Raw genomic sequence first — 14,823 nt, 5'->3', positions numbered from 1 at the left:
AACAAAACTCCAGTCATTTAGGAGTAAACTTGGTTAAAAAAATTCCAAAAACATGAAAAAAAATTCGTTTATTTAATTTGTTAAAGAACGTAACAAACTCCATGTGTTCCCCAATTTTTCTGAGAGATAAATGCTATTGTACGTTAATTTTCTTTAAGGAAAATCAAATGATATCTCTAAGTCACTATTAGCCAACGCTAACAACCTTTATTAAAGGAGAGTTGTTGTCATCTTAAGGCATTTAATTTGTTTTTCCTCATTATCATGAAAGGCCAATTAAACCTAACTTTATCTCTATATATAAGAAAGAAACAAAGAAATGCTTCTTTAGTTATAGTTTGCCATATTGTTAGATATTCACCTAGCTCTCGGTGTTGTGCGAGTTAAAGACGTACTTCCTCGCAGGTTGATTAAAAGAGAGAAAGTACAAAACACTAATCCTTCAAACATAAATGACAAAAGGTGTTTCTAGTTTTTCTTCATCGAAAGTGTTTCTTCGGCTTGTTCTCGTTCTCGACACAACCTCTTCTCCTTCTCCGGAGATTGATCTGCGAAAAAGGTTATATTTTGATTCACAAATGATACATCCGATTCTGTTTTTATATTCATACATATATAATGGTAGAGATCAAAGCTTTAAACTCATAGATCTTACCGCTACGTTAGGAATTTTTTAACCCTTAGGCTCATTTAATCATACATAGGTTTTTAGGGTATTGATACACTCATTTGTGGTGAATTCCATGCATAAATATGAAAAATATATCAAGTTGTAGTTCTACATATCCTTGTGTTATAGTTTACTGTTGTACTTATAGTCACATATTAACTTCGTACAGATACCTTAAATGGCCGCTATGGATCCGAGAAATAATGGTTACGTTGCTCCGCTAAATGTACGTGAATAAATACTCATTCCTTTTCATCTATCTATTTCAGATAGAAACACAACGGAAGACAATAAAAACATCTGATTTTTGTAGGGAGTAAAATAATGATATCTATTAGCTACTTGGTTTTGGATACATACATAACTGTTTAACTTGAATGTGACACTATTTTAAGGAGCAGGAGAGAGATGAAGATATTGAAGTTGGTGAGGTGGTAGAGGTTCAAGATAACCAAAGTGTGGCATCTCTCAAGTCCAACGATTCTGACCTTAAGAAGAAGACTAATGATGATGATACAAAGGAGAAAGGTGGCTGGACTAACGCACTCATTTTGCTAGGTACACTTTCCATGGCATACTTTTTTGACATACAGAAATGTATAACTAAATCGTACATACTTTGACCAAGACAAAGACATGTACACACTCTATTGTTTTTTATTGTCTTCGTTGTGTTTCTATCCCTGTACAGGAAATCAAGGACTAGCGACACTAGCCTTCTTTGGTGTGGGAGTGAACCTTGTACTCTTCCTAACGCGTGTTATGGGACAAGGCAATGCAGAAGCTGCAAACAATGTAAGCAAGTGGACAGGAACAGTATACATGTTTTCACTTGTGGGTGCATTTCTCAGCGACTCTTATTGGGGTCGTTACTTGACATGCACTATCTTCCAAATCATCTTCGTCCTTGGTGTGAGCCTCCTCTCTTTCACTTCTTGGTTTTTCTTGATCAAACCTAAAGGTTGTGGCGATGGAAACTTTACATGCGACCCTCCGTCTTCCCTCGGCGTTGGTATCTTTTATTTATCCGTTTATCTCGTAGCGTTTGGATACGGTGGTCACCAGCCAACGCTGGCTACTTTCGGTGCAGACCAGTTTGGTGAAAATGATAAAACCTCCAAAGCTGCGTTTTTCAGCTACTTCTACTTTGCACTCAACGTTGGATCTCTCTTTTCGAACACAATCCTTGTTTACTTTGAGGATAAAGGGTTGTGGACTTTAGGGTTTTTGGTGTCACTAGGCGCTGCCATTATCGCATTGGCAGCCTTTCTCGGCCCTACAAAACGTTATCGTTACGTCAAGCCTTGTGGGAACCCTTTACCACGCGTGGCGCAGGTGTTCGTGGCTACTGCTCGGAAGTGGAGTGTTGTTAGGCCTGCAAACCACCAGGAGTTGTATGAAGTTGAAGGTCCTGAATCTGCCATTAAAGGAAGTAGAAAGATATTTCACAGTTCCAAGTTTCTCTTCTTGGATAGAGCAGCAGTTATAACAGATGATGACAGGTAATAAATCAATCCTCGTGTTCTAAAAATCGGTTTAGTCGATCCCTTATAAAACTTTAACTACTGCCTAACGATTACTTGAACATTGTTTTATATATAGTCGTCATCTTTTAACTCATGAATATTTTGGGATCCATATAATAATATAGGAGCGGGACAAGGAACAACGCATGGAGGTTATGCAGTGTAACACAAGTAGAAGAAGCAAAATGTGTGATGAAGATGCTCCCTATATGGCTATGCACTATAATCTACTCAGTGATCTTCACACAAATGGCATCATTGTTCGTTGAGCAAGGTGACGTGATGAATGCATCCATCGGCAAATTCCACATCCCCGCGGCGAGCATGTCAGTCTTCGACATATGCAGCGTCCTAATATCAACAGGAATCTACCGCCACGTTATATTCCCATACGTGAGGCCCACGGAACTTATGCGGATGGGTATAGGTCTAATCATAGGGATAATGGCAATGGTGGCCGCAGGATTAACAGAGATCCAACGGCTTAGACGTGTCGTCCCTGGTCAAGCGGAGAGTGACCTCACCATTCTATGGCAAATACCTCAGTACGTTCTTGTGGGAGCGAGTGAGGTGTTCATGTACGTTGGACAGTTAGAGTTCTTCAACGGACAGTCACCAGATGGGTTAAAGAACTTAGGAAGCTCGTTGTGCATGGCTTCGATGGCGTTAGGTAACTACGTGAGTAGTATGATGGTGAATATTGTTATGGCTATAACCGCGAGAGGTAAGAGCCATGGGTGGATACCTGAAGATCTAAATGAAGGTCATATGGATCGGTTTTATTTTCTGATTGCGGTATTAGCTGCTATTGATTTCGTGTTTTATTTGGTGTTTGCGAAGTGGTACCAACCCATAAGCCATGATGAAGATAGCATCAAGGGAACTGGTGTGAAGAGGAAGGCTATCTCAGAGTTGGACCAAGTTTAAATTTTATTTTCTATTTAGTTTTTTAGCTACAAGTCATCTTTTGAGGGTTTTTTTTTTCTAGTTTCAAATGCTTGTTAGAGATAATGAATAATAATATATTGTTGTTACCTGATTCTTCCTTTCAAGAAAATGTTTTGTTATTTTTATTCCAAATATTATTCTATTACTCAAGATTTAAAGTGGTTTGGTAAACAAAACCGTAATAAATCAACCTATTAAAATTAGTTTATATTCAAAAATAGGTGTTCTACCTCTGCACATGAGGGCATAGTGTTAATATAGATATTTATCTGTTTATAACTATTAAATCAAAATCAGCATAATAAATTATTAATTATGTTTTTAAAAGATAAATCCAACATTAAACTTTATATTTTATAATAAAAAATATAATTTCAGATAAGAACACAACATATTTAAGAATTATCTTAAGTTTTAAAAATATATTTTATTTTTGAGAATTTTATTATATTTTCTTATAGTCAATTATCAAATATAACATATAAATAAAATATTATTAATATATATTCATTATTTTTTATCAATATATATATATGCTTATTGTTGTGCTAAATTTTAAAAACATTCACATTATTTGTTTGAGTGTTTTATATCTAACTATAAATTTTATAATAAAATATTATTTTCAGATAACAACAAAATATATCTAAGAATTATCTTATGTTTTAAAACATGTTTTTATTTTTGAAAATTTTATTATATTTATTTATAGTCAATTATCTAATATAATATTAAATATAATAGTATTAATAGAAATTCATTTTTAATTATTTTATTTTAGATAATTCTTATTATTATTAATTTTAATCACTTATTTAATCAGATATATTTTAAGTTCGTTTTTATTTTCGACTAATTTATATAATTTATTCATTAAAGGTATAAACGATTTATTATTAATTTTAATCACTTATTTAATCAGATATATTTTAAGTTCGTTTTTATTTTCGACTAATTTATATAATTTATTCATTAAAGGTATAAACGATTTATTATTAATTTTAATCACTTTTTTAATCATATAGATTTGAAATTCGTTTTTATTTTTTGACTAATTTATATAATTATTCATTAAGGGTATAAACAATATTAACCGTTCTAACTTTTAATGTGAGAGCTCTGTTGCAAAAATTTATTTCGCAAATAATAGTACATATCTAGCAGGTTGTTGACAAAGTGTATTAAATTTTAGATATTTCACGTATACTCATGTAAATGAAACTTGACCCCCTCCTGTTTTAATCATGTTCATGGTTTCAAAATGGAAAAAGCTAATTATTGTTAGTATGAGTCCAATATTTTGAAACCCGACTCGGACCCGCGGTTGAACCGGTAAACCCGGTGATTCAAAAAAAATCCGGTTTGAGTTTTGTGAAAACCCAATATTTAGAAACCCGCAAAAATCCGCAAAAACCTACTAAAGCCTGGAACCCGATACCGGTTGAACCACCGGTTGAACCAATAAATAAATTATTTTAATTCTTAATTATGTTTTGTATTGTAAGTTCCAATTTAGAATTAGATGCTGACAAAAAAAAGTTAGGTTTTTCCTTTTCAATTTTATATTTGTGATTTTTTAGATTTTGACGAAGATTTCACTATGCTACCGGAAGAATAAAGTAAACGATGGTAGAAACAACCAAAATTAGTTGATGTGATTTGGTGTTAGTTTATTTCGGTTATTGACAATTTTGTTACAATGATCTTTTACTTTTGATTTATTTTAGATTTGAAGTTTAATTTATTATTCACATTAGACATTTGCATATTTATGAATTTTATGTTTTGATCTTTTTTAGATGTCATAACTCTTATTATATAACATAAATTTTTAAATAGTCTAAACTATTGTTTGATATTTACATGTCTAATGAAAATAAAATATAAAAACTAATGTTAAGTATTTTCTAAATTTTTTTAAACATAAAATATATACATGTCCAAACTATTATTTTATATGTTAGAAAATATTAAGCTTTAGTTTCTATATTTTTATTTTCATATCTAATATATTATTATATAATAAAATTAATTCATTTATTAACCCGCGGCTCATCCGCGGTCGACCCAGTGACCCATCGATCCGGTAGGTCGTCCGGTTCAGTGTCTGGGTTGGGTTTAAAAACATTGGTCCAATCTCATTCTGCTTTATAACCAAATTTGGTTGACAATAACAATAATAATACAGAGAAAGGATAAGACAAAATATTAACTGAAATTAACACTAAAGCGAGATTAAGGTTGAACACAGTACTCTAAAATGAGAGAGACGCAGATTAGGGAGAGAACAAAGTGGCATAAATTTCCAAAAACACTTGAACTATGACACTGTGGTGTTGAAGAGAGTTTAAAGAAAGAAAACACTGAAGAAGCTTTTGTAACTCAGCCGCTGCAAATATCTGTCTCTCAACAATCATCTCCACCATCGACGTCCTAAAATCCTCATAAGGATCCTCTGACTTCTTCACCACCGCAAAACTCTCCCCCTTGGAAGACTCCGAGGAGAAGCTTCTAGAAGAAAAGAGTGTATCTCTATCATCACTCTCTTCTTCTTCGTCCTCGCTACAAGACCAGCACCAAGACCCACTTGACTTAAAACGAGAGGCGAGGAGAGAATCAGAACCGAACTGAGATGATCTTTGCTTCCTCCTCGTCTTGATGTTCTTCTTTGAGTCTCTAAACGAACGGCTTCCTTCGTAGAAAGGGTTTGGTGAGAACGCAGAGAACGTGTTAGGCTTAGCTTTGTGACGGTCCACGCGTGGTGGTTTGGCTTTAGGTTCGGTGAGGAAGAATCTCTCGGAAGAGGTTGTTTGGCTAGCAACAGCAGAAGTGTCGACCACGTCGTGTAGGTCTCGTGGTCGGCAAGAGCTTAGAGATGACCGGACTATTCTTGGAATCCTGAGCCTCATTCTTTTCTCCATGTTAGAGAATATCGATGTAGAGAGAGATAGAGAAAATGACTATTGAACAAGATGTATTAAAGGAGGAGTGTCATAATATAAAGACTTTTGAGGGAAGGAGATATAATAAATTCTCTGTTATTTTTTATTTCTTGTTTTGGTTTGTATATTTCGTAATATTAATGATAATTTAATGATTACAACTTTTTACGTTTACTACATTCTGAAATTTCTTTTGTCTTTTCTTTGTCGTCTTTAACTTAAACTATTGGAATAGCTGACACCCAAAACATACCGTTGGAATTTCCTTCTTGCTCTTTTCTTTTTGTTTTTATTTTGCGTATATACACTTGAGGACTTCTCGTTTTAAAACTTATATAAAAATGTTTTTAGTTTTGAAAATTTTGACATAAATTGTGTTTTGTAATGTTTGTCATCTTGTAGAAGTCAGTTCTCTTTAGCTTTTCGAAATCCTTACAATCAGTCATTTTAAAAGTTTTTGTAGTATGTGACAAGATAAAGGTCTCTTTAGTCTTCAATTTGAGTTTTGTTATTTTGTATTTTTAATTATTTCAGTATTCTATATATGAAGTTCATTACAATACATTTTATGAATTTTGTGTATGATAAAAAAATTAAGTGAACACAATAACCATTCATACGTTAAAGTATCAATATACAATTTATTTGACATTTCCAATTGAGACTTTCTCCCCAGAGTTCATGCATCGGTTATTGAATCTAGCTTGAGTGTGATCGTTTTATTCAAAAAGGTAATGAAATTCGAATTAAATGATTGAAAATGAAAATTATGCAGAAAGGTGGTGCACGACGATCACTAAAAGTCAAAGTATGTTGAGCAAGTAAGATGTTGCTATTTTTTTTAAAAAAAATTTGACTTTTAAAACAAAAAGGAGAAACATTTACCAATAAACCAAAAGTCGCTAGCAATATTTATTTTCACAAAAAGTGCCTAACATTCCTTCTATTCGCCATGTCTTTGGGTCTCTAGGCTGTTATGCACCTTGCTTTAACTAATAAAATCAAAATCGAAAACATTCAAACATCACTACAACAAATTAGATGTATAAAGTGTTGAGTTTTCCCTCATTAGCCCAAGAATAATAACTAATCAAGTTATAACCCAAGAGCCCAAGAAGAAGAGATATGTAGAGAAAAATGGAGAAGGATGAAGAAGTGTGTAGAAGAAGAATTCTGTAGAAGAAGAGAAAAAGTTATGGAGTTAGATATTTTGAAATAAATAATAATTTAGAGAAATCTAGAACTTGTTGGAGTGTGCTCCTCCACTTGTATAAATAAGGGTGCTTGACACCATTTGTAATCATCCCACATCAAGAAAACAAAAAGAGAAAACATTTGTAAGAGAGAGTTCTCAAAACAAAATCTTTGTAAACCCTTTCCAAAATTATAAAGAGTCTTCTTCTTAAATCTTTTAGTTGTCTAAATTCCATTTTCATCTCATCAATATTGGGTTTTATTCCCAACATAAAGACAATACAATTCGTTGCTATATCTATTACTGTTTCTGTAGATTGAGATATTATTAATACTTGTACAACCAAAATGTTGACATGTTGTAGCTATGTTTCGTTCAAACTTTCACATGATCTCCTAAACTTTCCTTGTGCATTTGCTGCTGCATTCCTTGGGAGTTGTATGGATAGAAAAAATGTAACTATTTGAATGTTTTACAGTTTATATCGATGCACCAAGATACTATCGGTACTGTATAACAATGAAAACAAATGAATGTTACCCGGTGGGGTTGAACCCCGTTGTTTAAGAATTGTTGCTCCTACACCAGTTAAGCTGCTACTTCGAATTTTCTGAATATTTCAAGGTTATCTTCTTAAAATTTACATTTTGAATGTTCATGCTAAATTTATTTTTGTCAAACGGTTTCTCATCTCGCATCTCCCCCTCTGTTAAATCCAGTTTGCCGAATCTCCCTTCCTCTCTTCTTGGTTTTGAATTGTTTTTTTTTTTTAAATAAACTCGTATTTATAAATTACAGAAAACCCTCTGACAAGAAGAATTTATTCTAACAAGAATTTGTTTTGTTTATGTTGAAGAATAAAAAAGAAAATAGTACGATTTAATTTTAGCTTTTAGAGCTGACTTCTTAAATGCAATTTTAAGGACGATGAATTCTCTTTAATGCAGGAAAATGGCCTGATGTTTGGGAAGTGAATGCGTATTGGCTCAGTCCAAAGTGGTGACTTTGGTAATGTTCAAATGGGAAATCAAGGAAGAAGTAAGATTGTTGGAAAGGGGGATGTTATGCTTACATCAAACACTGGATGTAAGATAGTTCTCAAAGATGTGAGACATGTTCCCGACATGCGACTCAATCTTATATCAACCGGAAAGCTCGATGATGCCGGCTTGGACAGTCACTTTGGCAGTGGAAAATGGAAGCTAATCAAAGGGAGCTTGATCATGGCTCGAGGAAGAAAAGAAGGCTCATTATACGTAACACAAGCAAAGCTTTGCAAGGATGAAGTAAATGTCGCAAGTGATGACATTGATATATGGCACTAAAGACTCGGGCATATGAGTGAGAAAGGTTTGAATATACTTTCTCGCAATAAACTTCTTCCTGATATGAAAGGTACCTCTCTCTCACCATGTCATGATTGCTTAGCCGGAAAACAACATAGGGTCGCTTTCCGAAGATCATCTACGCCTATGAGAAGAAAGCATATTCTTGATCTTGTGCATACTGACGTATGCTCCATGTCCGAGAAATCCAATGGAGGGGCATCATATTTCGTCACCTTTATTGATCACCATTCAAGGAAGGTATGGGTACGACGTCATAAATCTTACACCATCAGTTCCTTTGGAAGGCGATGTCCCGGAGGAAGTTTGGTCGGGTAAGAAGGTCTCTTACAACCATTTGAAGGTGTTCGGTTGCAGAACGTTTGTCCATATACCTAAGGATGAACGGGCCAAGCTAGACTCCAAGACTAAAGAGTGCATCTATCTTGGGTCACCAAGAGATGATTACAGCTATCGACTTTGGGATCCGGTTAACAGAAAAATTATCCGAAGCAGAGATGTTGTTTTCTTCGAAGATCAAACAATCGAAGACATCAACAAATCAAAGAAACCAAAGCTAAGGGTTGTAAGGAATGAAGATTCTCATAAGCCTCAAGATCATGAACAAGTGATTGGAGATGAGGGTGAAGGGGATCCTATCATGGATCCGAATGGTGATGAAGGTGAAGAAGAAGTTCAAGTGGAGCCAGAGGAAGAACATGAGCCAAGAAGGTCTGGAAGAGAGACAAGACCATCTGTAAGATATTATCGAGATGAGTACGTTAATCTTACAGATGAAGGGGAGCCTCAAAGCTATGAGGAGGCCATAGGAGACACCCATAAAGATAAGTGGGTTGAAGCTATGCAAGATGAAATGCAATCCTTGCATGATAATCACACTTATGAGCTGATGAAGCTACCAAAAGGAAAGAGAGCCTTGAAGAACAAGTGGGTGTATAGGTTGAAGTATGAAGATAGAAGCTCAAATCCAAGATACAAAGCTCGATTGGTTGTGAAAGGATTCAACCAAAAGAAAGGCATAGATTTTGAAGAAATATTCTCTCCAGTGGTGAAGATGTCCTCTATCCGAGTGGTTCTTGGTCTAGCAACGGTTCTAGACTTGGAGATTGAACAACTCGATGTCAAGACGGCCTTTCTACATGGTGAACTCGAGGAGGAGATCTATATGGAGCAACCTGAAGGATTCAAGGTTCCAGGAAAAGAAGACTTGGTGTGCCGATTAAAGAAGAGTCTTTACGGTCTCAAGCAAGCCCCAAGACAATGGTATAAGAAGTTTGACTCCTTCATGGTGGATCACAACTTCAAGAAAACCAAGAACGATCATTGCGTTTTTATAAAGAGGTACGAAAGCGGCGACTTTCTCATATTATTACTCTATGTTGACGATATGTTGATTGTGGGCCAAGATCGCAACAAAATAGCCGCATTGAAGAATGACCTAGGAGAGTCCTTTGCAATGAAAGATTTGGGGCAAGCGAGACAGATTCTTGGAATGAAAATCACTCGGGATAGACCAAAGAAGCTTTTGTGGTTATCCCAAGAACGATATGTTGAAAGGGTGTTGGAGAGATTCAACATGAATAAGGCAAAGCCAGTGAACACTCCACTTGGTGGACATTTCAAGTTATGTTCGGAGCAAAGTCCAACAAGTGAGAAAGAGAAAGAAGAAATGAAGACTACCCCATATGCATCAGCAGTAGGCAGTCTCATGTATGCTATGGTGTGCACCAGACCGGACATTGCCTATGCAGTAGGAGTTGTGAGTCGCTTTCTAGCGAATCCAGGAAAGGAGCATTGGAAAGCAGTTAAGTGGATCCTACGCTATCTACGAGGCACAACGAAGAAGTGTCTATGTTTTGGCAATGGAAAATTGGAGCTGAACGGTTACACCGATGCAGATTGGGCTGGTGATAAAGATTCAAGGAAATCAACATCAGGATTTGTGACTACCTTTGCAGGGGGAGCTGTTTCCTGGCAATCGAAATTACAAAAGTGTGTTGCCTTATCCACAACGGAAGCGGAGTACATCGCAGCAACGGAAGCATGCAAGGAGATGCTATGGATGAAGAACTTCTTGCTTGAGTTGAGAGTAAAGCAAGACAAGTACAACATGCTATGTGACAACCAAAGTGCTATTCACCTAGCAAAGAATCCAACATTTCACTCTCGCTCGAAGCACATCGACATTCGGCATCATTGGATACGAGAAGTTCTTGAAGAGAAGCTCATACATCTCACAAAGGTACACACCGACGAAAATTGGTCAGACTTTATGACCAAAGTATTACCGATCAAGAAGTTTGAAGATTGCTGCAAAGGCACTGGGATGGCAAGATATGTAGAGAAAAATGGAGAAGGATGAAGAAGTGTGTAGAAGAAGAATTGTGTAGAAGAAGAGAGAAAGTTATGGAGTTAGATATTTTGAAATAAATAATAATTTAGCGAAATCTAGAACTTGTTGGAGTGTGCTCCTCCACTTGTATAAATAAGGGTGCTTGACACCATTTGTAATCATCCCACATCAAGAAAACAAAGAGAGAAAACATTTGTAAGAGAGAGTTCTCAAAACAAAATCTTTGTAAACCATTTCCAAACTTATAAAAAGTCTTTTTCTTAAATCTTTTAGTTGTCTAAATTCCATTTTCATCTCATCAATATTGGGTTTTATTCCCAACATAAAGACAATACAATTCGTTGCTATATCTATTACTGTTTCTGTAGATTGAGATATTATTAATACTTGTACAACCAAAATGTTGACATGTTGTAGCTATGTTTCGTTCAAACTTTCACATGATCTCCTAAACTTTCCTTGTGCATTTGCTGCTGCATTCCTTGGGAGTTGTATGGATAGAAAAAATGTAACTATTTGAATGTTTTACAGTTTATATCGATGCACCAAGATACTATCGGTACTGTATAACAATGAAAACAAATGAATGTTACCCGGTGGGGTTGAACCCCGTTGTTTAAGAATTGTTGCTCCTACACCAGTTAAGCTGCTACTTCGAATTTTCTGAATATTTCAAGGTTATCTTCTTAAAATTTACATTTTGAATGTTCATGCTAAATTTATTTTTGTCAAACGGTTTCTCATCTCGCATCTCCCCCTCTGTTAAATCCAGTTTGCCGAATCTCCCTTCCTCTCTTCTTGGTTTTGAATTGTTTTTTTTTTTTAAATAAACTCGTATTTATAAATTACAGAAAACCCTCTGACAAGAAGAATTTATTCTAACAAGAATTTGTTTTGTTTATGTTGAAGAATAAAAAAGAAAATAGTACGATTTAATTTTAGCTTTTAGAGCTGACTTCTTAAATGCAATTTTAAGGACGATGAATTCTCTTTAATGCAGGAAAATGGCCTGATGTTTGGGAAGTGAATGCGTATTGGCTCAGTCTAATTTCCCTTTTTACCTAAAAGTAAGTTTCGTGTGTGGTGGCCGCCTGGCCTGTAGGGGACCATATCAGCCTCGTCACGTCCTATATTGAGCTAAGCATGGTTCCAGGCCACTATTTGAATTTCAAATCCATACTAGTTCTAGAGTAACGTATGTACGTAGGATGCATTTCAAATTAAAAAGGTATTTCATCCAGTTTTGAAGTTTTCTACTTCCTTAGGCGTAATTTTCTATTTATATTAGGGTTCTAAGTAATGTATAGAGTAATGATTGTAAACGGTAAATTCTTCTTCATTTCTTAAAATTTACATCATTGAATTTTTCTATCCATAGTTCTTTCATTCTTCTAATTTTAAGAAATTACTCCCTCCGTTTCACATCACTTAGGCATTTTTCACACATATTAAGAAACCCATTAAAATGCATTTATGTTTTCATTAATAACACATATCTAACTAATAGTAGTATTTTAGATAAATCGATTTATTTATAAAATCAATGCATTTTGCAATTAATTTTGAACAGAAAAGTTGTATAAATTGCATTGATATTGTAAAATGACACTTTTTATGAAACAAAAAAAATGAGCTAAAGTGACCTTTAATATGAAACAGATGAAATATAATTAAAAAACATTTCTTATCAAAAATTAGGAAGAAGTAATAAGTAATAATAATTTTTCATTCTTATTGTTATTTTAATGGTCATTACTCATTAGTTAGAGCCTAAACTAAGTTTTTAGAAATTGATTTCCTAAAACAAAATTGCCAGCTGTGGAAATGTAAAAGTGAAACTACATTCTGTGGTCACTGTAAATGGCAGTAAAAGCAACAAAAAGTCAAATGTGTTGTAGCTGTACGCAGGCAAAATCTAATGGACCCAGACACGGCTATATGTTATTGTTAGGCTAATCGATTAGACCCAGATGCCCTTCTCCGCCTACGCCTCTTTTGTCTGATTCTCCATATAGCCTTGTCTGGTTAGAGATCCTAAATCACAAGCCATCAAATCAAATTGAAAGCCGGCAAAGTTTGAGACCATACTTGTTAAACAAGAATCCTATTTTATCATGCAATAAAAGGTTGATGAGACTTAGAGAGATTAAAAAAGCTGGCAGTGTTACCACTAGCTGCAACACCAGTAGGTACTATCCAGCGAGTAGCAACAAGAAATGACATGTCAATCTGCAGATTGAGAGCAAAATATTATACTTCTTAATCTCTCCAAAACTGATTAGAAAAAAGAAAGAAGATAACACGAATTACCTCGTCTCTATTGAAAAGGCCTCCCAGATTCTTGCTCCGGGAAGAACTAAGCTCACCTTCATCCTTAGCTGATCTCCAACGTGCTGGTCTTGTATTCTCCATTGTATTATTCAAGGCTCTAACTAAATCAATGCCACGCTAACCGGGCAACCAACGGATCCTTCCTCTGATGTGTAAGTTATACCCTTTAGTCCCCCCATACTTCAAATCTGGAGTCACTCAGACAGATTAGCTCCTTTCCGATCACAGAAGAGTATGTTGAAAAATTCACATCAGTTCTTCGAGAAGGCAGCTGGTTCTCGTCTGTGGCTACGGGTGAATATCTCTTCGAAAATTTCGAGAAAGGTACAACAAGGTCTTTGGTATTTGAAATGGTCAAATCTAGCATTTTCTTCAGGAGCCAATGGCAGTTGGTGACCATGTGGCTACTGTCCAGGCAATTTGAGTCACCACCGTAAACACCAACTCTGCCATCACCTATCTCCAGAAGCCCAAGAACAGCAGGGTCTTCCTGTAAACAGAGTAGCATTATCACCAAAAGAAAATGGACGGCACAATAAGAAGCAGAGTGAAGTGGTGTCTCATCACCTTCGAGGACCCAGTTTGCAGTAGATTCTGTGTAGCGCCACTCTCAGAGCTGTCAAGTAAAGGAAAACTGTGCAAAAACCCACCAGCAGGAAGCCTAGCTATGTTCGTTCCAACTCTGCTCAAATATGAAATATATAGCCGTCAACTATACTGTTTTTGAAGACAAAAACAAAGATCAACATGTAGGTCTCTTTAACCAACATCAGTATTTTAGTAATTGTAACTGTGGAAACACAAACAGAGATTACTGGATCATGAGTGGAGTTTGGTTTATTTGAGACCTTTGAAGCCCTTGCCACACACTAAGACGTAAGCATACCTGGGCATCTGTGAACACTCGGAAAGCATAGATCTCCGTGTCCGACGCAAAACCAAGACATTCTGAATCTCGACCAGCAATAACACCAGCGACAAAGTGTCCTCATTTGTCCAATTTGTACGCTCCTGAAAGTTACTTACTGCGTCAATACCAGGCTCAGAGCTTTAACAAGACAAAGTACAAGATCAAAGACAAGTAGCAACCTTCAAACACTAGTCCTATCTGAAATCAATGTGGTGTGATTATCATCACTTTCTCTAAATAGTGGTACCTTGATGTTACGGAAATGGGGATGATCAGCTCTTTATGGCCATTTTGACATTAGCACCAGTATACCCCTTTCTTCCAGAGAACATCTATCTGCTCCAAACATAGAGTCTTCTGCAAAATATATATATATATATATATATAAAAATTTACTAACTTGTACAAGAACTAGCTTACATTTTACGATATGAAATGTTAGTAGCTACACTATTTTACTCGCATTAAGTGAGCAAACAAGAGCAGATATTTTAATGAATCGACTCCAGTTCAACGTGGTGTTAATTACACGTAGCCGCCTTCGTCGAATGATCAGCTCCTTCTTTCAAAAGACATCGAAGTGAAGATCTTCCCCCCCCCCC

General features: G+C 35.5%; 3 protein-coding genes across 5 annotated transcripts; 1 reads left to right on the top strand and 2 right to left on the bottom strand.

Annotated features, from left to right (window-relative positions):
* Positions 1-314: 314 nt before the first annotated feature.
* Positions 315-3,159, top strand: LOC106316654 (protein NRT1/ PTR FAMILY 7.1). Of its 3 annotated transcripts, XM_013754533.1 has the most exons (6): positions 315-559; positions 840-896; positions 1,066-1,228; positions 1,362-2,172; positions 2,322-2,920; positions 3,037-3,141. In XM_013754533.1, the coding sequence occupies exons 2-6, from the start codon at positions 849-851 to the stop codon at positions 3,057-3,059; spliced, it is 1,644 nt and encodes a 547-aa protein (XP_013609987.1). In that variant the 5' UTR covers positions 315-559; positions 840-848; the 3' UTR covers positions 3,060-3,141. The 3 variants fall into 3 exon arrangements, with proteins under 3 accessions (XP_013609987.1, XP_013609986.1, XP_013609985.1); XM_013754532.1 differs by having other exon boundaries at positions 1,072-1,228; positions 2,322-3,159; XM_013754531.1 differs by having other exon boundaries at positions 2,322-3,159.
* Positions 3,160-5,324: 2,165 nt separating this feature from the next.
* Positions 5,325-6,095, bottom strand: LOC106317312 (transcription repressor OFP8). The gene has a single exon (XM_013755151.1). The coding sequence runs from the start codon at positions 6,063-6,065 to the stop codon at positions 5,421-5,423; it is 645 nt and encodes a 214-aa protein (XP_013610605.1). The 5' UTR covers positions 6,066-6,095; the 3' UTR covers positions 5,325-5,420.
* A 6,616-nt stretch (positions 6,096-12,711) lies between these two features.
* Positions 12,712-14,664, bottom strand: LOC106317867 (subtilisin-like protease SBT6.1). The gene is given in 7 exon segments (XM_013755659.1): positions 12,712-13,014; positions 13,149-13,209; positions 13,291-13,485; positions 13,487-13,801; positions 13,879-13,993; positions 14,198-14,322; positions 14,469-14,664. Coding segments are annotated over 6 exon segments (765 nt in total). The 5' UTR covers positions 14,227-14,322; positions 14,469-14,664; the 3' UTR covers positions 12,712-12,964.
* Positions 14,665-14,823: the final 159 nt, after the last annotated feature.

Source organism: Brassica oleracea, chromosome C9, assembly GCF_000695525.1.
Source record: "Brassica oleracea var. oleracea cultivar TO1000 chromosome C9, BOL, whole genome shotgun sequence".
NCBI lineage: Eukaryota > Viridiplantae > Streptophyta > Magnoliopsida > Brassicales > Brassicaceae > Brassica > Brassica oleracea.
The sequence above is the reverse complement of the archived record's forward strand: the minus strand, read 5'-3'. Positions and strand labels throughout refer to the sequence as shown.

What these genes read in the sequence shown, in the direction of transcription:
- LOC106317312 (XM_013755151.1), bottom strand. Translation starts at nt 6,065, where the DNA reads ATGGAGAAAAGAATGAGGCTCAGGATTCCAAGAATAGTCCGGTCATCT.
- LOC106316654 (XM_013754531.1), top strand. Translation starts at nt 849, where the DNA reads ATGGCCGCTATGGATCCGAGAAATAATGGTTACGTTGCTCCGCTAAAT. An exon ending in GTTACGTTGCTCCGCTAAAT is followed by an intron (nt 897 to 1,065) that starts GTACGTGAATAA and finishes CACTATTTTAAG; the next exon opens with GAGCAGGAGAGAGATGAAGA. An exon ending in TAACGCACTCATTTTGCTAG is followed by an intron (nt 1,229 to 1,361) that starts GTACACTTTCCA and finishes ATCCCTGTACAG; the next exon opens with GAAATCAAGGACTAGCGACA.